This window comes from Ochlerotatus camptorhynchus, unplaced genomic scaffold, assembly GCF_037179485.1.
Source record: "Ochlerotatus camptorhynchus isolate MF236.1 unplaced genomic scaffold, CSIRO-AGI_Acam_v1.1 ptg000378l, whole genome shotgun sequence".
NCBI classification, from domain to species: domain Eukaryota; kingdom Metazoa; phylum Arthropoda; class Insecta; order Diptera; family Culicidae; genus Ochlerotatus; species Ochlerotatus camptorhynchus.
Window position 1 is genome coordinate 359,158 of NW_027040866.1, and position 27,166 is coordinate 386,323.

Here is a 27,166-nt window from a genome sequence, read left to right on the forward strand (position 1 = left end):
TGGATGTACCTTTGGTGAAACGTGCTCTTATTCAAAGAAAGTAAGAGTTCAGAAGGTAAACAAATTGATGCTTAGAAGGTATTTTTTTATTCACAAGCGGTAATTTTATACTTTTTAAAATCTCATACGTGCAATGAAAGGATAGAGCCAGATTCATGGAAATACCTACAACAAATATTGTTTCGTATGATCTTTTGAGGGTAACGTTTCTTTCCGTCATATTAGTGGTGTAAAAATTCACCCTACGGGAGAAAGTGTGACCCAAAAAAACCGATTGTTAAAAATGTCGAATTTAACGAAAGTTGTTTCTCAACGGAAGTAGTGCATCAATAATTGATTTTCTATAATTTTAAATTAATTTAGTTCACAATTTTTCCTTGATTTGACTATCTTGTTTTCCGTACCGATGCCAAGGAGGCAGCTCCCACACCTGAAACTCAACCTTTCGACCTAACAACTCATAGACCGGGGACCAACGAGTTTACTTCCCTACTACTGGAATTGAAACCAGGCCTTTTGGGGTTTTTTTTTATTCAGGGGGGAATCTGCTCACAGACACCTGAGAAAGGGTGTGGGGTTGGGAGAATTGCATTCCCGAACCACTAAACCCTACCTGTGCCCTTGGCCCTTGACCTCCCCGGAACCGCCCGAAGGCATTACTTCGTGGGAGGGGTCTATGCTCTATAGCGCTCCTCTAGCCGAAATCTAACGCTCTAGGCGGGCAGTAGCCAACTGCTGCTCGGCATGCCACAATCGTTGTAGCTCTGAAACTATGTGGGTGACCGCAGTCACCACAGCGCTCCAGTTCTCGGTAGCACCACACATCCTAGTGACGATGTTATCCGGACTGGTGTCCACTCCGCATATCGCTAGCATAGCGCTCCTTACTGGCTCAAAGCGTGGACAGGTGAACATAATATGTTCCGCCGTCTCCTCGAAACCAACACACGCGGGGCAGGTGGGAGTACTTGCATATCCGAACCTATGCAAGTAACTCCTAAAGCAGCTATGGCCTGACAGGAACTGTGTCAGGTGGAAGTTTACTTCCCCATGGCGGCTATTGACCCAGCTTGATATGGAAGGTATGAAGCGGTAGTTGTTGCGCGCCCCTCGAGCGCTCCTCGTGTCATAGCACTCCCCTTCCTCCTTAATGATGAGGCCGATTGGCATCATCCCTGCTATGACACAGACGGCCTCCGTCGAGATGGTGCGATATGCACTGACCACCCTCAAGCACATTAGCCTATGTATGCTCTCTAGTTTCCACCTGTGGCAGTCGGTATCCAATACCGCAGCCCACGCAGGGCCTCCGTATCTGAAGATAGATACTACGACCCCGGCGAGGAGCCTGCGCTTGCTGGCACTCACCGCCGTGCTGTTGGACATCATGCGCGATAATCCCCCCACAGCCGTAGACGCTCTCTTGCAGGCATACTCGACGTGACAGCCGAAGCTGAGCTTATCATCGAGCATAACCCCCAGAAAATTCAGAGAGCTCACGGATCTAATTGTGCACTCGCCCACTTTCAACGTTGCATGCTGCACCGACATGCGATTGTTGACAACGACCACCTCCGTCTTGTGGTGGGCAAGCTCCAGTTTCCTGGATCTCATCCATTCCTCCACAAGTTTAACGGAGTGAGCCGCTGTCAGCTCTACTTCTTCGAGGGATTCCCCGTAGACTACCAGCGTGACATCGTCGGCAAAACCAACAATTTTCACGCCTACTGGGAATCTTATCCTCAGCACTCTATCGTACATGACGTTCCATAACACCGGGCCCATGATGAAGCCTTGTGGCACTCCTGCGGTGACTCTAACGCATTTTTTGCCATCTTCTGTGTCATACATCAACACACGATTCTGGAACTAGCTTTCCAGGATCTTGTACAGCCCTCCGGGGATTCTGAGTTGGTGTAGCGAGTGGGCTATCGCCCCCCAGCACGCGCTATTGAACGCGTTCTTCACGTCTAAAGTTACCACCGCGCAGTAACGAATGCCCCTTCGTTTCCGGTGGACCACCTCTACCATCTGAATGAAGTCACGGATGGCGGCCACCGTAGATCTGCCTTGCGGAACCCGTACTGGCTGTTTGACGACTGTCTACACCTTCGGTGTGGGCCTTTTAAGGTGAGAGGAAATCACGCTTACCTACTACACCAGTATCAAGTATCCTTTTCACAATTTTGGATTTTCTGAGGAATAAAATCTCTGATCACGCTTTTTTTCGGAAGTAATGTAAAGCCATTGGTCTCCGGTCCATGAGTTGATGGATCGATAGGTAGGGTTCAGGTGTGGGAGCTGCCTTTCTGGGGTCGCGTTGGTAGCATTGGTACTCAGTATAGAAAGCAAGATCAACGGAAAACAAATCAAGAAAAATTAAAAAAAAAAAAAAAAATCCGGACACTTTTGAAAGTTATGCCCAAATATGTCCTAAATGTCACGTAAATTTTAGTATGATCCTATATAGCCATAACAAATAAAACTTTAACGTTTGCCATCTCCCTTCAAGTTTTCTGAACCTTACAAGGGGGAAAATAAAATAATTTTTTTAATTTTTATGCTGAGCATGAGCATGCGCATGATTGACCGCCCACTGTTGCTACTTTGTCACTGCCAGATCAGCTGTTATTACACAAAGAACCAATATACGATGTTTGAGCTATCATCGTCAATGTGAAAAAACTGGTGATCTTAAACTAGGCAAAATCAGCGCCGGCCGCGCCCGAACACAGGCCAAGAAAGGAATGGGTAGAAATGTGTTTACGTGACACTCGCTTTGATGGAAGCCTAGAACAGCCCTGCACTTCGTAAAGGGATCATTGGGATATTGTGTAAGGGGGTTAACGCAAAGAAGCTTAGGATTGAACCCACGGTCTTCTGCTCAGTAAGCAAAAACATTTTCCACTAGGCAAACGCGTTCCCAGCTTGTCCCAGAATGTCTAAGCACGATTTAAAAAAAAAAAACGATACCGTAACTCTGTTTACAGCAAATTCGATTTTTATTTCGTTTTCATTTTCTCTATAGTATTATCTTACAGTTCAACTGTAAGATGCCTTTCCAACAATCTTGGATACTTTTTCCCAGTATTTCACAAACTTTGCAACGGAATCGGCTGCCTTTACATGTTTCCGCAAATATGCTTTAGTCAGGGACCAAAAAGTATCGATTGGCCTGGCCTGGGCACAGTTTGGCGGATTCATCTCCTTGGGTACAAATTTTACCTTGTTGGCTTTATACCAGGCTACCGTGTCCTTGAAGTAATGAACCGACTCAAAATCCGGCCAAAACAGTACTGAGGCGTCGTGTTTGCGGATCATGGGTAACAGACGCTCGTTCAAACATTCACTCTCGTAAATATCGGTTGTCATTGTCTCCTTTGTCACAAACCGTTTGGAAAGCATACCACACTCACAAATGGCTTGCCAAACCATAGGCTTTTTACCGAATTTTTCAGTAAAATCGACTCATCCGCATCGTCAACACTTCGGCCATCACGAACAGTGTAGTACTGATCACCAGGAAGAGTTTTGTAATCAAATTTAACGTATGATACATTGTCAATAATCACGCACACCTATTTTTCGCACAACAATTGGTCGTATAACTTCCGAGCCCTCGGTTTGACGGATGCGGCTTGTTTTTCATTCCGCTTTGGCTTCTTCTGCTCCTTATACGTCTTTAGACCCATTCTTGCCCTGGCCTGCTGGACGTTACTCTTCGAGGATCCCACTTTTTTAGCCACGTCTCGAACCGAAGCACTTTTCTTGTGAGTGAAAGCTTGCACGATTTTCCGGTCCTGATCTCGGTCATCAGATTTTAGTTTACGTCCAGATTTGTGCTTGTCCTGGAAAGTTGCTTCATCGCCATACTTCCGAAACGCATTTCGAACGGCTTCGATGCTTACACCTTCCAGTTTCTCTAATTGACTCAGAGAAATGTTGGGGATAGTACACTATTTGTGCACGATCTGTTTGCGCTTTTCTGGAGAAAAGCTTCGTATTGTCACGGAAATGTGAAGAACCGACACTTGCGATACACAAAATTGTTGGGCGAAATGTAAAAAATGATTCAGCGTGATAATCAGCTGCTTAAACGTCATCTGAAACACGCAGGGTTGTTCCAAAGTCGCGCTTAGGCATTCTGGGATACCCTGTATGAAAACCATTGCAACGCCGACATCAGACGACGTGCGACAAAACAAAAACTGTATCACAAGTGCTTAATTCATTGCTATAAAACAGTCTGTCATTTTGTTTTGACGATCAGAGCATGTTGCTAGTCTAGAAATGGGCGTTTTTTATCCTTGATTTGTTTTCCGTCGATCTTGTTTTTCCGTGCTGAGCACCAATGCTACCGACGCCAGGGAGGCAAGCTCCCACACCTGGATCCTACCTATCGACCCATCAACTGATGGAACCGGGGACCAACGGCTTTACTTCCTTCCCGAAGGAAGGCGTTGATCAGAGATGTTATGCCTCAGAACATCTCGGCGGCGCCGACTGGGATTGAACCCAGGCCTGCTGGGGTGATAGGTAATCACGCTTACCGCTACACCACCGGCGCCGCTATCAGCACGTCAGTTGTCACGTAATATTGGTGTTGATTGTAAAATTGAAAAAGTTTAATTTTAGCCCAATTAGTTTCATTATTATGAATGTAGCACAGAATTTATTTATTTATTTATTTATTTGTCTGCATCAACAGGCTGTGCATAGCCCCAACGATGATTTAAGTAACTTATATAGGTAAGTCAAAAAATAAAAACTAAGAATAAAATACATAAATAAAACACACAATCATTCACGGTTGACTGTGCCAGAAAAGAACGATGAGAAGTATCTTCGTAGCAGCTGTCGAGGCATATGGAAATCGAAGATGCCCGAGAATCGATTGAACACTCGTTGCAGCCCACCTATTGCACCGTTCATGCCATAGTTTGTGCGCTGAAGTGGCAATCTCAGCATAACGTTGTTACGTAGCGCACGGGGTTGGACGTTAATGTTGACTTGGCCCAAAATTGCACTGCAATCAATTCTACCTTGTAAAGTGTCCGCAATGAACAGGGCCCTAGAGGTGTCTCTTCTAGTTCGGAGAGGCTCCAGATCAATCAGCTGGCAACGACTTTCATAGATGGGCAGATGAAATGGATCTCTCCAAGGCAGCTTCCGCAGAGCGAATCGAAGAAAACGGCGTTTAACGGACTCAACTCTCTCAGCACCATTGTTGTAGTTTGGACTGCAGACCACAGAACAATATTCCAGAATGGATCGCACCAAGGAACAGTACAGTGACTTCAAACGTACGAGATGTGCTGCTTGTACGTAAGTTGATAATCCAGAATAACACCCAGATCTTTCACATGGTTCACACGGTCGATTACAGTGCCGATAAGTTTGTATTCAAATGTGATTGGTTCTTTCTTCCGAGTAAAAGTGATCACTGAACACTTAGTGGGGTTAACCACCTTTCGGTTCAAATTACACCAGCTGGCAAAGGCTTCAAACTGACGTTGAAGGAAGTGACAGTCCTCAATCGAGTGGATTCGTAGGTAGATTTTAAGATCGTCTGCATACGATAGTCGTGGGCCTTCGATGACCAAGTTCACGTCATTGAAGTAGAGTAAGAAAATCAAAGGTCCCAGGTGACTTCTTTGAGGTATTCCTGACGTAGCTAGATAGATATTGGACCGGTTGTCACCAATGGCAACCATCAGTTGCCGATCAGTGAGATATGAACGAAACCATCGCAAGGGGTTGCCGCTGACCCCAAGTCTATGCAACTTGGCAATCGCGATGGCATGGTTTAGCTTATCGAAGGCAGCTGACAAGTCGGTGTCGTCTGTTTGAGTCCTCTCTGCCATGCTTTCCGTAAGATACGATGTCAAACACAGCAGATTTGTGGAAGTAGAACGACCGGAAGTGAATCCGTGTTGATCAACACTTAGATACTGCTTACAATGAGAGAGTAGAGGCTCCATGATAACTAACTCGAATAACTACATATTTAACAAAATGCAGCTTGAAGCATGTTCACCGAACATTGATACAAACTTTAAAAAAATAAAGTTAAAAGCGTTATTCTATGATAAGTGCTGACGTCGCGTAGCTCACGCGGTTGAGCAGTTCACGTGCACTTATTGTTTTACATACACACTACGAAAAAGACATGTAAATTTCAGTGCCCTGAGACCGACACATGCAAGCGGCCCTTTTGACATAAGAATCGGTTGAAAAGGACGAGAAAATCAATTCAATCAAACGCACTTTTTGTCGAGTTGCATATGTTTCAGTTTCAGGACCCCGACGCAGCGACTGAAAGAACTGCTGATGAAGAACAATGAAGAGGACCACACAATGGTTGCTGCCGAGTAAACAGACGATCACGTGACACACATTGAGAGTGGTCTGCTTCAGTCGACAGCCGAGTGATCACTCTAATACCAAATTATGACAATGCAATATCTAAACAATACCACACAGGTATTCTTTTGGTACCCAAACATCAAGTTTTGTTATTAACAAAGTATTTTGCATGCAAATATTTGATATTATTCTTTGGTATTTTACCTCTTATGTCATGTTGATCCACACCAAATTTTGGTAAAAGGTCAGAATTAGGTATTCATTTGTTATTTTCTTCAGCTCGGGCTTCGCTGTTTGATAGCATCCTTCAGTTTACTTATCGTGGGAGATGGCAAGCCTCTCTCATGTGCCATAACTATTCCTGCGCCACTGGATTATTCAGGCATTCATCATAGTGCCGCCTCCACCTTTCAACCACCTCACGTTCGTCCATCATGATTGTTCAGACACTCAAATAAAAATTATAATTCATCAAGTTCAAAGTGGTTGTGTTGCAGTATGCAATCTATTTTGTCCGAATTCTCCGTTAACTGAATAAAAATTATTCAAGTTCAGTGAAAACTAATACGAGCATCCAATATCAAGGTTATGTTGGTTTCTGTAACAATTTATATATGTCAGTGACAGTAGGTGGTAGGGCTGCCATCTTAGCTGTAGCTTCCGAGGAAGAGCTTTTCTTATTCAGCCAATGTTTGAGCCGGACCTCCGTGGTGGACAGATGATTGGTGAAGCATGGGTTCATCCACCGCCATGCCATAATTACCGCACCAGTGTAGCGCGGCACCTCCTCACTTTGCTATTGTCGGATTAGCTGGTTTCAGCTGGTAGTCTTTTGTAATCATAATACTCGTGGAGGCGTGAAGTAGGGACTTGTGCGGACTGGAGATAGGTACCCCGCTCCTTCCAGGTTGTCAAATCACCATTTTGTAGCTCAGACAAGGTTATGTCAGATCATAATATCATCTGGAAATGTTCTGATACTTCATAAGAATTTGAATATGTAAGGAGAGTAGAAATCGCCATTGCTGGTTTAATTCAGTTTTTTGCTCTCCATCACCATACTTTTCACTTGCTTTCAAACAGTAAAATCACATTTAAACCGCAGCACAATCAGCTCTCTATTCAGTTCCGAAATGCCGCTCAGTACATCACACGATCGATTTTTATACTTTCAAGCTGTTTTGTTTGGATATTTGGTAGCGTTCGCATTTTCCGATACAATATTTTCGAATAGCCCGGTTTGTAACAAATATCTTGGTAATTGTGATTTTCTTTTAATTAAATAAGGTCTTATTTTTAGTGTGATGGACTTTGTGTACCTCTGGCACAGTGTAGAAGTGATTTTGGATCAGTCAACTTCGTGGATTTGAGGTATTTACCAAATTTAATGGGCTGTTCCTTCCATCATTGCGTTAATTTATTTTTCAAGGTTTTCGAGCGATGATGTGGAAGTTCTGTGTAATCATTATCTAGAAGTATGTTGTCCTAAGGAAGATGTTATACCTGTAGTTCGGGATATAAAGCAAGGCTGTGAACTGGCGCCCATTAAAACGTTCCGTGATTGTGGAATAAGAAACCAAGATGGCATTGGTTTCCACATTACTCATGCCAATCAAAACGAAACAGAGTTTGGTGAATTTCCATGGGTGATCGCTATCATGCAGACAGAAGAATCTCAAGTAGAACTAACGGAACCCAGTTCAAAGTATATTTGTGGAGGATCATTGATTGCACCTAATGTAGTACTTACCGCAGCGCACTGTGTGATGAACCAGAACCCAGAAACTTTGATTGCCCGTGCAGGCGAATGGGACATAATGACAAAGAACGAAGTTCTTGATTACCAGGTAGGCTTAACTGTGTAAGACAATTTAAAGCAATCAATTAAGTATTATCTTTCCCACAGGAACAACGCGTAGAACAAGTTATTTTTCATCCTAACTTCCATCACGAGCTTCTGTTTCATAATTTAGCTTTGCTTGTTCTGGAGAACCCATTCGTTGCGAATGAGCACATCCAGTTGATATGCTTGCCACCGCAGAATTTGGCTTTCAATAGTAACAGTTGTTTCGCAACTGGTTGGGGAAAAGCAGATTTTGTCTCAGAAAATTCACAAGCTATTTTGAAAAAGATTCAGCTTCCCATGGTTTCTAAACACGATTGCCAATCGGCACTGAAAACCACGAATCTAGGCCCGAAGTTTCGACTGCATGAATCCTTCATCTGTGCCGGTGGACAAGACGGAGTGGATACTTGTACCGGGGATGGTGGATCACCTCTAATGTGTCCAGTGCCGGGTTTTCAGAACAAATACTACCAAGCTGGTATCGTTGCGTGGGGAATCGGCTGTGGGCAGACTGATATTCCTGGAGTCTATGTTAGAAACAGCTTGCACACCGAATGGATCAAAGAAGAAATCAGAAAGATCAACACTGGCGATATAGGCGTTTTTACAAAAAGTGAAATCGATGAATAAAATAAACTGCTGAATATTAGATCCTGTACAGTAACCAATTGTAGTTTTCAGCAACAATTATATTTAAACAAAAAGAAAACCAAAAACAACACTTAACTGATACATGCTTGCTGCTCTTACAGTTTCTCAATGCAAATCCTATAATAAATCCACCGTTTATATGGATTCTGTAATACAGTAATCGAAATAATTTACAAATAGTAGGGCATTTAACTCTGCTATTTTTAATATACACTGAAAGTAGTTTTTTAACAATAGCACTTTGTTCGTGAATTGTGCATAACTTTGGTATTGCAAGCCTTCAGGTTTTATATCAACATTACTCGCATAATTTGTATAATACATGAACTGGATTTCTAACGTAAGCTGCCTTAGTATTCTAAGTATGAAAATCATTCGTGCACGCTCGTTTTTTGTGAACAATACGAAGCTAATCGCTTATAGTTCGAATCACAATCAGTTCCCTGCATTTGAGTTGCCAACAAGTCGAATTTCGTGTGTATGCTTAAATGCAAGCTCAATCTGTTTTGCTCAGAGTAAGAATTCCAGGTGCCCCGTTACGTGGGTAGATCACCTTTTCGCGGTACGTTACGGGATGTAAGATTTTCCACCGATTCCTAGTCCTGACTACTTCAAACTTGGGGAACAGGATTTCTTAATAATCAAAGGAGCCTTGTTACTGGTTATGCCTTGTTGATAGTGACAAGACTCTGCTTTCCCCACCGAGGATGATCTTGAAACAATTAATTTTGTTATTAAGGAATTTAATTTTGACTGACAAAGGGGAGCGCTTTTGTAGGGTGTTTCAACACTCCGAAGGGTATAAAGAGCGGGACCTTTCAATTAGAATCCGATCCTTGCGATAAATGCAATAATAACAACTGTAGTAGTGTTAGGTCCCAAACAGAGGAAAAAGAAAAAAAACATTCTAGGTGACGATAGTTAGCGGCTTAGACGCCTTACTGGATGATAAACTTACCAAAGACTTGAATCTGCTCGGGATTATTGCGCCACTTACGAAGAGCACTAAAGCTGGGTTTAGACAGGCCAAGTCAATTGATCAAGTCTATTGAATTCAACTGCCTTGAATGCCAATTGATCGTGTAAACCATGCCATTCAACTGATTTAATCAACTCACTTGATTTGAGAAATAAGTTGAACCAGGCTCAACTTTTCAAGCCAATTGAATTCAACTGAGTTGATCATTTGACTTGCCTAGTCTAAACCCAGCTTAAGAGACGGGAAATCCTCCGCCCTGAAAGCTGACGTTTTTTCCATTCTCCTTCCTGGTTGGTTATCGATTAATGACTGCTTTCGGATGTGTTTAAAGTCCTCGCGTTTAGAGTACTGTATGTCGAGATCATTCACTGCTTGACCGTCAGGCGGTACAGTTCGGTTTCTACTCGCTCTCTCGAGTTGTTCACCATTCCTTTTTCGTGGTGTTTGGTGAAGAATCGTCCGACCCCAGCATGGGAAAACCACCGCGTGTTGACGCGACTGCTATTTCAAGCGGGAAACGATCTCCATCGGACACCACCAGTGCACAATTGGCATGGAAGAAGCTGTTGGCCAACAATCGTTACGCCATCCTGGAAAACTTCGACCTGGAAAAGAAGGAGAATGTTATACCGTTCTTCGTGAAAGGATTCCCAGAAGATTTGCGGTAGAAACTCGACTTTTACATTGGTAAAGGTCTCAAGTGCACCATGTGCATGTGTAGGCATCAAGCTGATGGTTCCAGCAATGAACCACTACAAGGCCGTTGAGGCGGTGCTGAAACAGACATGGAAACAGTCACACTTGCAACATGAACTCAAGCCGATCCAAATTTTCAAGATAAATCGTCATGACGCTTCACGTAAGTACCGTGACCAACTGTATCTGGTCCACCTGGAAAGGAATTGAACATGCTTGAGGGACCTTCAGAGCATTCGGGCATTTTTCCACATCGTGACGATTTAGGAACAGTACAAGCCAATCCACCGTGATGTCACTCAATGCGCGAACTGCATGCTGTTCAGGCTTTCCGCTGTAAAGTAACACGGACCTGATATCTGCGAATTATTGGAGGAAGCAGACCTCAAATGTGCCAATTGTGGTGCAGTACATCGGGCAACCAGCAAGACATTGCTATCCACAATAAAACCTCTACGAAGAATCATCCTGGCCGCAGAAGAGTGCCAGAAAATAACGGACAGAACTTTCCTGCCATCGTGCAACGGCGCTAAATGCCGGTGCTTCCGCCACTTCCACTCAACAACCGGTCCCGCCTACAGCTAGGGTGCCTAACAGTCCTGTAAACTGGAGTCAACAGTCATATGCGGCAACCGCTGCCTGTCGAAGCACCTCTCCACCTCCTTATCGTGACAGCAGAAAGGTGCTCCCCCTTCACCAACCATTGAGAACACAGACACTCTGTTTACAACGCAAGACCCGAACAGAACAGCTTCATGCTGCAGTATCCCTCATCAATAAGTATGGACCGTGAAGCCATCAAAATTTCCAATTTGAACGCTTGCTAGCAATAACATCTAGAATTCCTCAACGAACGAAACATCGATATTGCCATCATCACCGAAATGTACACTACCGATGATAAGTTTAAGGACACCCCAAAAAACCATGCAAATATGTTTTGTTCAATTGTCGATCTCCAAAGGTTATTTGAATGGTATGAATGGTATAGCATAGTGTTCTACTACTACTTTTATTTCAAAATTTGGCCAACCCAATTCTGAGAAAATCAGTCACGATTCTTCAGAGTAAATTTTGAAAAATATTGTAACTTTGGGTGAACTTTTAGCACACAAAATTTGAAAATTATATTGAGCAATTTGGAAATTAGGAAAGTTCCATTCAATACCTTTCAAATGATCTTAAGAGAACGAAAATTTAACGGAACATGACAGAGATATGAACATAACAAATGTGTCATGTTTTTTTGGGGGTGTCCTTAAACTTATGCTCGCGAGTGTACCTGAAGGCCGAGATTAACGTCTTCCTTACCAATTTCCGGCTTGTGAGGCTGGATCGAACCAGCTACGGGGGAGGAGGAGGGGTCATCGCTCTAAGGAGGAACAACTACTGTCGGCTACTGCCAAGCTTCCAACTGAAGATCATCGAAGCCGTAGGGGTGGAAGTTTCTACTCCTGTCGATCCCATCACCACCATTGCGGCTTACTGACGCAAACAAGTCAACATCAGGGACGGGTCGGCAGCAGACCTGCGGCGAGATATTGTCACGACGGCGGGAAAACTTCATCATCGCTGGCGATTTGAACACCAAACATCATGCTTGGAGAAACAGTCAGCGCAACCAAAATGGCACCCTCCTGTACAATGATCTGCAAGAAACGCAGTACAAAATCTTGAGTCCGGACACTCCCACCCGGTAGATTTTCCGGCCCACTCTGAACCTTGACAGGCCCACTAAAGACTCCGCAACACCATTTGTAGGCAGTACCAGCGGACTGGCCTGCCTCATCTGAAGACCAATTTTAACCGTTTGAACAAAATCATTTAAGCCAGGTAGGTGGATATCAGAAATAACTATTTTACAAACAAAATTCGCTCTCTCCCACATTGTGCTAAGCCGTTCTAGAAAATGGCAAAGATTAAAAAAAAATAACCGAGACCCATCCCTTCCCTTTCCCCTCCCTTTCCCCTCTTAATCAGAATTCGGATCAATCTTTACTCTTAACGCCAGTTGAAAAGACCAATGCTCTTGGTCAACACTTTGTTAATTCTCATAACCTTGGCCGTTGCGGGATGTACTTCAAACCAGGGGAACAGGATTTTTCAGAAATCAAAGTAACACATCTAAGTCCTTGTTACTTTTTATGCCTTGTTGGTAGTGACAAGCCTCGGCTTTGTCCACCTAGGATTATCTTGAAACAAGGAAACCATGAGCTAGTTAGTCTTTATCTATGTGATTCCTAATCTTCTATTCGTTGTTCCCTAGGTTGAAGTGGTTAAGACTTGGGTTCTGATGTATGGTCATTATTGGTGTCATTGTTTAAGTTTGTTGCTAAGGAATCTAATTTTGACTGACAAAGGGGCGTGCCTTTGGAGGGTGCTCTCACTCTTCGAAGGGTAAAAATAGCGGGACCTTTCAATTATAATAGATTCCTTGCGATGAAGGCAAAAATGGCAACTGTGTCAAAACCGAATACTTCATCATTTCTCAATAGTGATGGAGTAATACAACATGCACTAAACTAAGGACACGGGATATAATACAACTGGTTGCAGTGGTTTAATGTCCCGAACAGAGAAAACAAAGCCATGGTGAGTCCCCACGAGCCTTCAGTATCGGAGGCAATGTCTAGAGACGCTGCCACCCCCGTAGTTATCCCTGACGAAAGTAGAATATCGGCTGATGAGTTGTTAACAGCCATTAAATCAACCAAGAACTGCTGTCTGATGGTGTTTTCTAATAATAATAACATCTTTCTCAAATCAATTTGAGTTTAGGAAAAGCCACCATCTTGCACGGGTTACTAACATCATCAAATGGAACAAGTTTATTTCGAATACATTTCCATGGCATTGTTGGACGTTGAGAAGGCGTTCGACAATTTCTAGCATGATGGCCTAGTGTATAAGCTACATCGATACAACTTCCCGATCTTCCTTGTTAAGATCATCAAAAACAAATTCCAGGTCTTGTTGAACAATTCACCTTCTGATACGTTGACACTGGGGTTCCCCAGGGTAGTCTCCTTGGTCCTATCCTCCTAGGTCGCCCTATCCACTTATCAGAAAGTCCACCCTTTCCCTTAAAAGCAACCCAAGTAACATTGCAAGTTTCATCACGGTTTTAAAGCATGCTACAAGTCTAAATCATAGTCTGCAGAACCCTCATAAAACCCCAATTGCTACTTGGGAAGCTTGCCGTCAACAAGCAAATCATCCTCCCCACCATTGAGTACAAAACACCAATCTGGGAGAGCTGTGCTAAATGCCATCACCTCAAACTCCAAAGGATCCAGAACAAGATCCTTAGGATGATCTTCAACAGTCCCCGCGGACTCCACATTCTGAGATCCACTGCTTGGCTGGTGTTCAGACACTGGAGGAGCTGAGTACGATCATCCTCCAAAGGTTAACGGTTCAAATCACGAGATGATACGCGATCTTGCAAATTAGGATAAATTATTTGTAGTAAGGTAGGTTATCAAATTGCAAAGGGGAAACTAGTTGAAAACCTTGAATAATTAGAATAACGAATTAAACAAAGATGAAGAGCCTGATAGGCTAAACAATTGAACCGTTAAATAAATGTAAAATCGTAAGTAACAGGAATAAACGTAATCTTACTACTACTGTGAATGCAACCATAAAATTAAAGTAGATGCATTGAAAGTGTAAATACTGTTACCAAATGAACTGACGAATAAAACCAACTTGCATTACTCAAAAAAAAAAATCTACAGTAGAAAAAGTTCAGCAACGATTTTGTTTTCACTAGTATGTAGACAAAACCAGTTGTAATCATTGTTAGGATCCACCAAAGACTCAATTAATGTTTAAGGTAAAGCAAGTGTATATAAAAGAAGCTTTACTCATTGTAACAAAGGAAAAACTTGGAGAACTTAAGCAACTAGATTTAACTATCAATTAGCGGCTAGATTTAAGTGAAAGTGATCTAGTGAGTAAATAAAATTTTGAAAAATGGTTTTCTATTGCACATTATTTCAGATTGCAAAAAGCTGTCGTCGTTGTTTTACTTTTATTATTTCGCACAAATCTACGGGAGCTTTTTCCAATCTGAAGTGATGTCTTAGAAATCAATTTTAAATCTTTATTTACTCACTAGGTAACATTCACCTTAAGTGAAACATGTTCCTAGGTTTAATATTTAATCAGTAAGATTTTATGGTTTCTTCAGTAGAGTATTAGTTCAAACACTGAAGAAGTCTGCACATTGTAGACAAAATAAACGTTTGTGTCAAGGATTAGCAATTAATGTAGTGGAATTAAATGTAAATTAGTAACCCTTATATATTTTTAATATAGCGGCGCCGATGGTGTAGTGGTAAGCGTGATTGCTCTCACCCCAAAAGACCTGGGTTCAATCCCAGTAAGCGCAACCGGGATTTTCTGAGGCACAACATCTCTGATCACGTCTTCCTTCGGAAGGGAAGTAAAGCCGTTGGTCCCCGGTCTATGAGTTGATGGGTCGATAGGTAGGGTCCAGGTGTGGGAGCTGCATCCCTGGCGTTGGTATCATTGGTACTCAGTACGGAACACAAGATCAACGGAAAACAAATCAAAGAAAAAAACTCTTTCTTTATATGATAAAACTCAGTTCAACCACCTAGGTCTTAAAAATGCATATTAGATGGATTTGGCATTACTTTGTTTGATTTGTATTCAAATATACATACACAAGAAATTAGTATGTTACAATAAGGGTATCAGTTCATCCCCGCCAACTACTAGGTAGGGTAGGACGGACCAAAACGGTAATTGCCCCTCGCAATTTTTTGGTTGCCTTCGCATTATCAATTCATGAACTTAACGCTCAGCATTACTAGTTCAGAAGTTAAACTAGCATTTCAGCATATCCCAGAATTTTGATTATAGTCAGTGATCTCAGTAGGGTGTATATAAAATAAGCTGTAATCATTGTAACAAAGTATATGTAGGACAAACTAGGAGAACTTTAGCAACTAGATTTAATTATCAATTAGTGGCTCCCCTAGGGTAAACTTTTGGCAAGCTCTACCGAATTGCGAATCACTTCTACGTAAGCTCCATAGATGTAGGCGCGTTGATTCCTAGTAAGTACTTGATCAAAAATAAATAAGTTAACTCAAATGCTTTAACCACATATTTCAGAGATTTCGCGTATTGAGAGAATAATAAAGTAATCGAGTACAATAAACTCATGGGAAAACAGTACCTACAAAAGATTAAAAGTTATCAATTGTCACATACCTCAAATTTTACTTATTCCCTAAACTATTCCTCTCCTTGTTAATTTGCTTAATGCTATTGGTCTGCTCACGTTTTCTTATTGCAGCTCAAGACTAAATAGGAAGATTTATTCTACAACTTTAAAGGTTAGTTGCCTCCCTAAGCGGACCCCCCGCATCCAAATTCTTTTGTGAATGTACCTAATATTAATAGACTTTCTGAATTTTCTTATTTAAGTTCATGTGATGATTATGATATCTCATTAGTCTAAGTTATTAAACTATTGAAATCTCTTGTTCACCTTAGCAATAATAACCCATGCTTTGTTAAGTACCTGCACTAGTGCTTGTAATCTAAAATTAAACGTGTTTCAAGTACTTGACCTATACCTATTTATTATATCTTAGTTCGACCCAGGTGACACCTTCAGGCGAATAAAATGCTTCACTTTGAAGTTAGATTCCTAGATAATTTTTAAATTATTTAGGGTATATGCTGCAACTATGCTCACACGCTTCCACTATGTCGTACCACAAAAATACGTATGGGTATGTCACAATAGAAGCACGCCATAGTGGAAATCCCAAGCCATAGTTCAAACACTAATCCCAAATCAAAATTAAGCACATATAAGATTAGTTACAATACCATGTACACAAATGGTGTTTAACATTGTTCCCTGAGTAATACTTCAATGAAAACCACAATGAAAACTTGTCACGCAAATAGAAGGAGCACTTTCTGAAATATTTCAATAGTATAATTCCCTTGCAAACCCAAATACATCTATCTGCGTAAAAATAAATAAGACTGATTTGCTGAAAAACCCGCCAGTATCGCACCCAACGTCAGTGCCTATACGTAAGCGTACTACGACGCGGCTCTCAATTAAAGAAGTAACAAGTGTGATACTATCACTGCTAGACTAGATCTTTGGTTTTCTCATGGTTCATCAGAGAGGGGAAGCTTACCCAAGTATCAATTTTGGTTTTATGATGGTTCTGATGACCATGATTTAGGCTTGTAGAATGCATTAAAACCTCTATAAAGCTTGCAATGTAACTTGGGTAGTAATCCCCATTGCTGGCCCATTAGACTGATGTAAAATTTGGAATTTTCACTCCACAGTGCTCAAACGGTTCCAAATTGGACCCTGATCAGTCTCCCAAAATTTGAACTAATTTAGTGAGAAACTGACTTGGCACAAACCATTTGAAGTTTATATGGGAATAACTATGGAAAAACCATAATCTCAGTTCATATCTATCTAAAAACTCACCAGTTCGCTCTACTTTAGAAAATGATAACTGAACTTGTTGAAAATTTTCTCAGCTACAACTTTGTTAAAGACCACTTTTCGATCAAATGTAAGGAACAAAAATGATTAATGATTCAAGTCACTGACGTCTTATGATTATGCTGAATCAACTGTTCAGCAGGCAACATTAGTGTTTATGGCGCGTAGAATAGAGGACAATTATGGTTTCTATGTCACATTGCAGAATACAGTGTTGCCTACAAAACGGCTGCTTAATGTTGCCATAAGATTATCAATCTCTTAAACAATTAATAACTATTTAATTTGACGTTTGGCTGAAAAACGATTGTCTGCAAAGTTGTAGCTGATAAAAATTCCCATAATAATAAGCAATAGAGTTTGCTAACAGTACCATATGTAAAAAGGCTATAAGACAATGAACAAAAAGTTTTGTTTTTCCATAGTAATTTCCATATAAACTTCAAATGGTTTGTGCCATGACAGTGTCTTATCAAATGAGTTTAAACTTTCGGAGACTAATCAGGACCCGATTTGAAATCGTTTGAACACTGTGGAGCGAAAATTTCAAATTTTGCATCAGTCTACTGCCCATGGCGCCATTCTATCGCGGCATGCAACGCCGGCCATAAAAACTACCGTCTCCAACACTCCACTAGCATGAAATTAAACCCGCCAACCAGCAACAATGTGCCAAAACTAGCCAATGAGAGGGACATATACGAGCATCAATTTTAACATAAAATTGAGCCATAATAGACGCGAAATTCAGCTCAATCAAGCGTAATTTAACATGACATCTTTGTTTACGTCTCATCCTTCATGTCAAAGATGGATTCCGTAACGTGTAAGATTAGGCATTTCTAAGTGTGCAGTGTGGATCCGTTAAGCCCTTGGTAATTTTGGAGATAATGCCAAGTTGACGGTTTGCCTTGGAAATAATCGATGCGTAATGGGAATGGAAGCAGAACTTTGAAGAATCCAACACATATTCATAAATTATCGGGTCTTTCGAACGATGAAAGGTCACGAGACATTTTGCGATGCTGATGACAAGTTTATTCGAGTGACACCAGTGAACAAACATGTTGAGCAACATTTTCAGGTGAAGGCAATCCTCGATGCAGCCTACTTCATGTAATTTTAAGTCTCCTAAGACCGACACATGTAAGCGACTCAAATTACATACAATTCCTCCGTTAGTATTTTTAAATGTCGTGAAATGAAGCAAAATTGTAATTTTTCTCGTTGACCTGTTACAGTTACAGTTACAGTTTGTTGACCTGTAACATTATAATGAGACGTATTTTTCAGCTGCCTACGGAATGTTCCGTCTAATGGCTATAGGAAAGGGATTAACATTACAGATTTATTAATTCCTTCACAACATGTGAAAAGATGCAATGAATCAAATGTGGACAATGACTTTAAACGTCCATGATTCTTGGTTAAGAACTCATTCAGAAAAATCGACAGATCCTACACTGTTCGAAAAATTCATGTAAATTTCTGTGACATATAGCGCACATAAAATTAACACTAGATTTGGCATAAATCTACGCGATATTTTGGGTAAATTTAAGCGCAATATCGCATTAATAAGCAAAATTGTGTGCAAGCTTGTAAACGATTTCGCTGTTTATGTCAAGTGTTGGGTCCTGGCTCCCGGACTCATGACCGTGATATCTTTTACTAACCACGACACGTCACGTTTGAAGGTTGAAAAGTAATTAATTTATTCTGATTCCTATTTTTCATATAGAGTCTAAGTTGGAGACACTTGATGCACCGAGTATATAATGCTATATCATACGACACCTTTATTTGTCGTCATAAATGCTGAGTAGGTTTGAACAAGCATTGAACTGAAGGTTCAATGCTGGGTGTGATTTAGCTACGCAGCATATTCCCACAAGTGTGGTCTGCTAAAAGTGCATGATAAAAAAATAGCAATGACATGTGGTACGCACATGTCACACAAGTATAGCTCGACATTAAACGAATGGAGATTTTACGCGATAGTTAAAATTCAGATTTTTTTTTCTGTGTACTAGATCCTGATAAAGTAAATTTCAATTACCAGATGCTGATGTCGGTTTACCTGAATGAGTTTTAATCCGTGAAAAATCGGCATTCACTGTCATTGTTTACGTATGCATGATTGACTCTTTTAACATGCGCTTGGATTCAGTAGACCTAAAATAAAAGTTTGTACAAATATTAAAAGTACACACTTAGAAAAATTTATGTAAATTTAGGTGCTCTGCGACTGACATATACGAGCGTCAATTTTAACATAAAATTGAGTCACAATGGACGTGAAATTCAATTCAATCAAACAAATTTTTGAACTTTTCAGTCTCGGTGTACTTAATTTTATATGATATGTTTGTTTACGTCTCATCAGTTATGTCAAAGATGTAAGATTAGTTATTTCTCAGTGTGTAGTTTGGAACTTCAGATGAAAGTTATGAATATAATGAATTCACATTAAATCCACAACAGCGGCAGCCACATTTGCTGTTCCTTCGCACAGTCGTACTTTCTCTGCAAAAATGTAGTGCATTCGTTTGTTGTTTCCACACACTGAAAATAACATTTTATTTTTTTTTTATATTAGAAACTACAATTGGACACTCAAAATGGATATTATTTTTATTCAACCGAACATACTTAATATAAATTCTATATTTGCGATAGCTACATCACAAATTTACAGTTGAACACCATTTTTCTTCTGATTTTCAAGTCACTTCACATTAACGAAGCGCTCACGACCGACGACGTTGAAGTTTTCGTATTCGTTGGGCCAGCGTTCATTCGTGTAATTTTCAGTCATCCCACACCGAAAAAAAGTGTGCTACCATAGTTTTGAGTACACGCATTTTCGAATTACGTCATGCAATACTAAGTCCGTTTTTCAATTACGTCTCATTTTATAATCATAATTTTTTGATGTGCATATATCTTTAGATCATCAGCATATATGAATCCTGATGAATGTGGGCGTCTTAGTGGAAAACCTGTATAAAGAGAGAGAGAGAGACTAGTAATTTCTATTTAATTCCACTACCTTATTTGCTTATCCTTGACAGATACGCGTATTTCGTCTACAATGTGCAGACTTCTGCATTGTCTTGAACTAATACTCAACTATTAGTACACACATAGAAATAACTAATTTTACACATGATGGAATCCATCTTTGACATAAAATATGAAACGTAAACAAACATGTCATGTAATATTAAGTGGTCCGAGACTGAAAAGTTCGTTGCTAGACGAAAAGTACGTTTGATTAAGCTATATTTCGCCTCTGTTATGACTCAAATTTGTGTCAAAATTGACGCTCGTATATGTCATTCTCAAAGCACCTAAATTTACATCATTTTTTCTAAGTGTGTAGGTCTTGCTGGGAATGAATCCGTGTTGATCGGTCGAGAAGTGGGTCTTCGTAGTACGCAGAATATGATCGCTGACGATGATCTCGAATAGCTTCGAAGCGGCAGAAAGGCTGGTTATCCCACGGTAGTTTCTTACATCTCGCCGGTCACCGCTTTTGTGCACAGGAAACATGTAAGACAGTTTCCAGCTCAAGTAAAATTCTCCTTGCTCAAAAGAGTGGTTGAAAATGAAAGCTAACGGCTCAGCTACTGCGTTTGCACAGCGACGGAGAACAACAGCAGGAATTCCATCCGGAAAACTAGCATTTCTGCACATAAAATCCCACAATGAAGAATTAAAGAACATTGAAAAATCAGGCGGGACCAATTTACCCCAGCAGGGGTGCATTATACTACTTTACCCTAGATACATTAATTAACAGTTAAGTTGGAAGGAGGTTTACTGAAATTCAATTTATAAACTGTCGTGTAATATATATGGGTAAATATGTTGGGAAAGCAAGAAGGTGTCTTTTGGTTCCAATCAGGATCAAAAGGGATCCTAAGCTCATATAATTACACAGTTTATATAACAGAAGGAACAAGAACCCATTTGAGCAATCACTCGCTTTGTAGCTTTTACCTTTACTCTATTAACTATCAGTGTTGTGTTGCAGTGAGTGTTCGTCATGTCATATTGACATTATCTTGGTTGCTAGAAGTTTTCCCTTTGTTGACACGTACCGTTCATTGCAAGTGATGCTGATTTCCTTCTTATATGTTTTAAGATGAAAACTCACAAAAAACAGAAAAAAAACCTGCTGTCCTGCTGATAAGTATAGTTGAAGGTTTCCGTCAGTTACTTCAAATCGTTTATTAAACAATTGATTGTAATGGGGAATTTCGCTTGCCTTATCAAATTAATAGTCATTTTGGCGATTAACATATACTACTGACAATCGCACAGGGGAAACCAGCAAACACAATCAAAGTATAGATGCAAAAAAGCAAATGTGTCTATTAGCAGATCCTTGTTGATTAATTTAAATGAAACAGCGCTTGTCAAGCACGTGCTTTGCATTGATGTAGAGAAATAACCAATGTTAAAGGGTAGGTGTTCCAGTTTTGGGACTAGTTGAAGTTGCTATGGAAAAATCAGTGTAAAAATGTTGTGTAAAAACTGTGATTCATAATTCAGTCACATTATTTTTTAAGAATGTTGGAAGTGCTGTAATATTTTCTCCAGCAATGCTTCAGCTGTACTTAAATTTTAGAAAAACGGCTCTTAAAACAAGTTAAAAAGATATTTCTCTGAATTTTTGGAAGCTGACTTTGCATACATTTATCAATTATTGACTCAGTATTGAGCATATTTGGTTGAGTTTACAAAAAGTTAGAGAAATTTAAGAAAAACGCCTTTTGCTTGAAAAATCTTATTTTCTTGAAATAAAATGATCTTAACTTCTTCAAATTTCGCTCATTTTTAGTCGTAAGAAAAATCATTAATATGCCACTAATTTTACTTGAACGCGTCCACTAGGAAATAAAATTAAAAATCGAGCGTTTTACAAAAACAAATCTTACTTCCAATAAAAACCAAAACTTTAGCAATAAATCCAAAAAATAACATCTGTTTAACTACCAGCCACGATTAAAAAAATATAATTACCCACCATGTATCAAAAAAATTTCCTTTAGAGTGTACGATCAATTTTGAGATAGAATGCAGGTGTATAGGTATTTCAATATATAATTATAAAGTGTCCGAAATATGAAGGTGTCCAAAGTATAAAAATAGCTGAATTGTACCAAATAGGGATTACTTTTGATTTTCAGTAACGAATGGTGCAAACAATCACAACGCTTCTTGTTCATATGAGCTACCATATGTGATTGTGAGTACGAACTTATATTGCTTTGGAAAACTCTATATCTATAAAAATGAATTTCTGTCTGTATGTCTGTCTGTCTGACCCTTATAGACTCGGAAATTACTGAGCCGATCGGCGTGAAAATTTGTATGCAGGGGTTTTTGGGGCAGGGAAAGGTTCTAATGATGGTTCAAGACCCCTCCCCCCTATGTAAAAGGGGGCTCCCATACAAATGAAACAGACATTTCTGCATAACTCGAGAACTAATCAAGCAAATGGATCCAATTTTGGCATGTGGTAGTCATAGGGGGTAGTCCTTTATATAAGGGGGGGGGGGGCTACGTACAGTAATGTATGCTTTTTTTTATTTGGCGCATAAACTCAAGCCAATATTGAATCCCGAGCAAGTACGGGTACACTCAGCTAGTAATAAATAAAATTTTATAACATGTTCCAACAGGACCTTCATACACTCTGACTCAGAGTATTCGAATTTTAAAAGCATAATCGTTACCGTAGGAAATTATCTGGTGCGGTGATGTCAATGATATGTGATGTATTTAATACAAAAAAAACCTTCTTTACCGGTAATGCTACGATTTGAACACACAAACACCAACTGACGGTAATTCGTTTACAAAAATAATGCATGAGGTTACACTGGCTCAATCGTCCTCGCCACAGTATCAATCAGACAGCCATCATGAAGCATCATCCGTCGTTTGTTCGAGCTTCTATGCTGATAGCTGCCACACTGGGATGCGTTTCGTTCGTTCAGAGTCAGGTTTGTAAATGTGATAAGAAGCCAGGCTGTTAGTTTTTCATTTAACTTATGAATTACAGTGTGACGGTGAATGCGTTCCCCTGGCAAATTGCGCGAATAGCTTTGGTGGTGAGGCTATTATCGATTTAAGGTTAGCAGCAGTCGTTCTCATCTCAAATAAAATTTGTAATATATAACGTTTATTTATTTGTCTATTTCAAAGGTTCAATGGTAATAGCGAATGTGACCATTACCTGGAGGTGTGCTGCGATAAGGACGATGTCAAAAACGATGGTCCACGTCAGACTACATCAGGAGGAACTATGACAACTGAAAACAGTATGAGCGTGCCACCCCCATCATTTGATCTTGACGAAAACTTTGACAATTGTGGCTACCGGAATGCTGATGGTATTGGATTCAGGATTATGAATGGACACAATGAAACAGAATTTGCAGAATTCCCCTGGATGGTGGCCATCTTGGAAACAAAAGAGATGCTTGGCAGGGAAATATCCACATTCATCTGCGGTGGATCATTGATTAGTCCCAATGTGGTACTGACCGCTGCTCATTGTGTAAAGAATAAAAAGGCTGCACCTCTGACGGTTCGTGCTGGCGAATGGGACACTAGAACTGAGAACGAAGTTCTGCCACATCAGGTAAAGTGGTTTCAAAATAAAAATGTAATATGTCGCTTCAGTTTACTAACAGTACTATTTTTTGCATTACAGGATCAACAAGTTCAAACCATTATCATAAATCCCAACTACAACTCGGCATACCAGTTCAATAATATAGCACTGCTAGTACTAGAAAACCCTTTCTATGCCGATAAAAATGTAAAGTTGATCTGTTTACCTCCACAAGGCATGACATTTCTCAACGATGACTGCTTCGTAACCGGTTGGGGCAAGACTAACTATGCTTCTGATAGCTATCAAGTTATTCTTAAAAAAATACAATTGCCAATGGTGACACATCAAAACTGTGAGGATGCTTTGAGAACCACTAGACTTGGATCAAAATATAAGCTGCATAATTCATTTGTCTGTGCCGGTGGCCAGGATGGAATCGACGCCTGCACCGGTGATGGAGGATCACCACTCATGTGTCCTTTCCCGGGATCCGATAATCGCTACTATCAGGCTGGAATTGTGGCTTGGGGCATCGGATGCGGTACACCGGGTATTCCAGGAGTTTACACGAAAAATAGTCTGTATACCGAATGGATAAACCAACAGATTCAAGAGTAGTGCAATCGGATACAGATGACTACTTTAAATGTGGTTCATTAATATCTTTTAGTTGGAATCCCTTATGAAGATCTTTTGATTGAGTTATTTCTTAATAATTGCGTTAATTTTGCTTGTAAACATCCTCAGTGCCAAATACTAAAGCACATCTGGCATTAAAAGGAAATAACTCAACCCACTCAAAAACTCTTCATGGTTAATTAGCTCAATGGATAAATTTACTGTACATGTGAGAAACTTTTTTAAAGGAAATGAAATATAATTGATGAATGCTTAAGGGGGGAAGTACAATTAGAAGGCCTAAAATGAGGCCTATCTTTGAGAGTGGATTGCGAGTATTGAAATAAATGAATGTTAGCGATTCTTAATGTATGTTATTAAGGATTTAATGAAGATTAATTATCAGTGACATTTTTTTTAAATTTTGCAATTTAGCCCAATTATTATAAATAATGTGAAGTCAATTTTTTAAAGCAGCACTTCGCGCCGTGCAGTCCCTACGTCCATGATCAAAAAAAAAAAACAGGACATTAAATTTGAAGGTACAGCGCACAACATGAATTAATTCGTATGTAAAAATAATGTTTTTTTTCACAAAAAAATTTGAAGTTGAAAAAAAAATTAAAAAACCCTATTTTTTCGACTTTGTTTAGAAAAAAAAAAAACATGTTATAACAAACAAATCTAAAAAATCTTTCTATTCATGTTGTGGAGAATTTAATTATGAACATAAAACAGAAAACCGGAATCGATTTGAATGAAAACTCTGACCTGTACATTGCACGGCGATTTTGAAAACACTACTTTTCAGTAGAAGCATTTTAAGTTCAACTTTGACATGTTCAGCCATTTGACATGCACTCACTGAATTGCGTATAACTTTTTAAATAAGTTCCGGACGGCTTTATGCTTTTAAAGGCTCATTCCCAGATACATATAGAGTAAATTCGGCCAACAAATTTTTTTCGAAAAAAAAAAACATATATCTATTAGTTGAATGAAGAATATTTTAGCAGTAGAGATACTTTTAAATTTCAATCAGGGGTTAACAATTTCCTTGGACGTTAGTCTTCAGCAGCATTAAACATCACGTTTACAGCCATTCCACGCATAAACAGTGGGAATGACACTGATAAAGACTGCACATTGTAGTCGAAATACGTATCTGTCATGGATACCAAAATTAATTAAGTGGAATTAAATGGAAGATAACCTTTTTTGCTGTTTTATAGAGCCTTCCTGTTTTGGCATCACATCGTGTCTTCTTTGTTAGTTTACTAAATCATTCTTTAGAGATTAGAGATGCTTGGTATTTTTAATGAAGGACTGCATAGAAAGCACTGCAACACATTTTAGGGGAAAAAAGTGGATGACGCTATGTTTAAAGGCAATTTTTATAAACAGTGAATGTACCAAAACGTTTATTCCGTACACCCAAAAATGTTAGAGTCTATTAAAGTAAAAAGTAAACAGGATTTGTAATGTTCCCCCGCATGAACATATGGTGGTCGACCGAAGGTTTAACAAACAATTTTGAAATTTGTATGTTAGCTAAATTTTCTAATAGCGAACCTGAACCTGAGGTAGGTTAAAAAACAAACGATCAAACTGACAGTAAATCATTGTGTGCATTTGTGCATTTTTTTCAGCTGATTTCATGGTACTTATTAACCTTTCTACAGCAGCTTTTCCGACGATATATGGTACAATTACACTTCAAAATGGTGCAAAGCGGTGGAGCATTTTCAAATGCTTAATGTACAGTCTATTTTAGGGAGCGTACTTTAAATATTTACTGAGCATTTTAAGATTTTTAACGTATTTTGATCAATCATTTAAGGAGCAACCCGATCTATTTTAAGGAGATTTTTTTTACTTATTAAGGATAATTTCATCTGTTTTATTGAGCAAAAGTAGGGCTGCCGAGAACTACTTTAAAATTAATTTAAAAGACAGTTTTTGACTTCTCGCCAGACTGTAAATGGTTTTTAAAACAGCGAAAAGATGCACTACTAAGCAGGAATAAACTGAATGGATTATTCATTGCCAATACAAAACCATCATAAATAAGAGTGGATGCCAAATGATTGCAGAATTGTTACTTGGGATGTTAGATATAAACCTATGAGAACTGACATCCGATTGATGACCTTGACAAATGTCCAGAAAATACTTATTTTTTATGTGTTTTGCAAGAACTACACGACACTGACAAAACGCGACGCGAGAAAGTTTCACAGGGACTCACAAAGAGCTACTGAATCCGATTAGTAGCGGTGCGGCTTCTTCCTCCTTCTTCGGTGAATGGAAACTCATGTAGGCTGCAGCTCGCTGCTTGCGTAGAGTCTTCCAGTGTGTACTGGAGAACAATGTTCAACGCCACGCGCCGAAAGTACTGCTGCTGCTGCTACTGATGACGACCGACCGGACAGCACCATACACAATGATTGAATAAGCACCGTTTGGCGAGACTAGATGAGATTCGATTTGCAGGCAATCGAGGATAATTTTGATCTACATTGCAACGACTGAACATTTGAATAATTTTCAACAGTGACATATTGAAAATTGATAAAGTGTTCATGTTAACAGATTTGTTGAAAAGTTTCCAATCGATTGGCTTGTCTATAATTAAAATCCATCCACTATTGACAGAGTTATCAGTGGTCAAAACTAGAGCTTCCATCTCCCGGTGGTTTCCAAAAACCCGGGATTCGGGAAATATCTATTTGATATCCCGGCTAATCCCGGGATCCCGGGAAGTGAACAAAGATAGTAAATTCCAGAACAACATATGAAAAGGGCATTCAAGCTTTTTGGAACAAACCTTTGTAGGCCCTTTTCTCACCAACC

At 39.8% G+C, this 27,166-nt stretch overlaps 3 protein-coding genes across 3 annotated transcripts in view; 2 read left to right on the forward strand and 1 right to left on the reverse strand.

Moving 5' to 3' along the window:
• LOC135710314 (general odorant-binding protein 56a-like) overlaps positions 1-27,166 on the reverse strand; it is a 409,005-nt gene that overhangs the window by 345,022 nt on the left and 36,817 nt on the right. The gene's annotated exons all lie outside the window — the stretch shown is intronic.
• Positions 7,925-8,858, forward strand: LOC135710307 (phenoloxidase-activating factor 2-like). Its single transcript, XM_065232827.1, has 2 exons — positions 7,925-8,213; positions 8,273-8,858. The coding sequence occupies exons 1-2, from the start codon at positions 8,025-8,027 to the stop codon at positions 8,840-8,842; spliced, it is 759 nt and encodes a 252-aa protein (XP_065088899.1). The 5' UTR covers positions 7,925-8,024; the 3' UTR covers positions 8,843-8,858.
• LOC135710308 (phenoloxidase-activating factor 2-like) lies at positions 22,959-24,582 on the forward strand. The gene is made up of 4 exons (XM_065232828.1): positions 22,959-23,078; positions 23,138-23,208; positions 23,281-23,719; positions 23,792-24,582. Exons 1-4 carry the CDS (start codon positions 22,998-23,000, stop codon positions 24,311-24,313), a joined length of 1,113 nt encoding a protein of 370 aa, XP_065088900.1. The 5' UTR covers positions 22,959-22,997; the 3' UTR covers positions 24,314-24,582.

Bases quoted from the DNA above. Each gene is read 5' to 3' on its own strand.
- LOC135710307 (XM_065232827.1), top strand. From the start codon at position 8,025: ATGCAGACAGAAGAATCTCAAGTAGAACTAACGGAACCCAGTTCAAAG. The intron at 8,214-8,272 runs GTAGGCTTAACT...TCTTTCCCACAG, and splicing joins ACGAAGTTCTTGATTACCAG to GAACAACGCGTAGAACAAGT.
- LOC135710308 (XM_065232828.1), top strand. From the start codon at position 22,998: ATGAAGCATCATCCGTCGTTTGTTCGAGCTTCTATGCTGATAGCTGCC. The intron at 23,079-23,137 runs GTTTGTAAATGT...TATGAATTACAG, and splicing joins TTTCGTTCGTTCAGAGTCAG to TGTGACGGTGAATGCGTTCC. The intron at 23,209-23,280 runs GTTAGCAGCAGT...TCTATTTCAAAG, and splicing joins GAGGCTATTATCGATTTAAG to GTTCAATGGTAATAGCGAAT.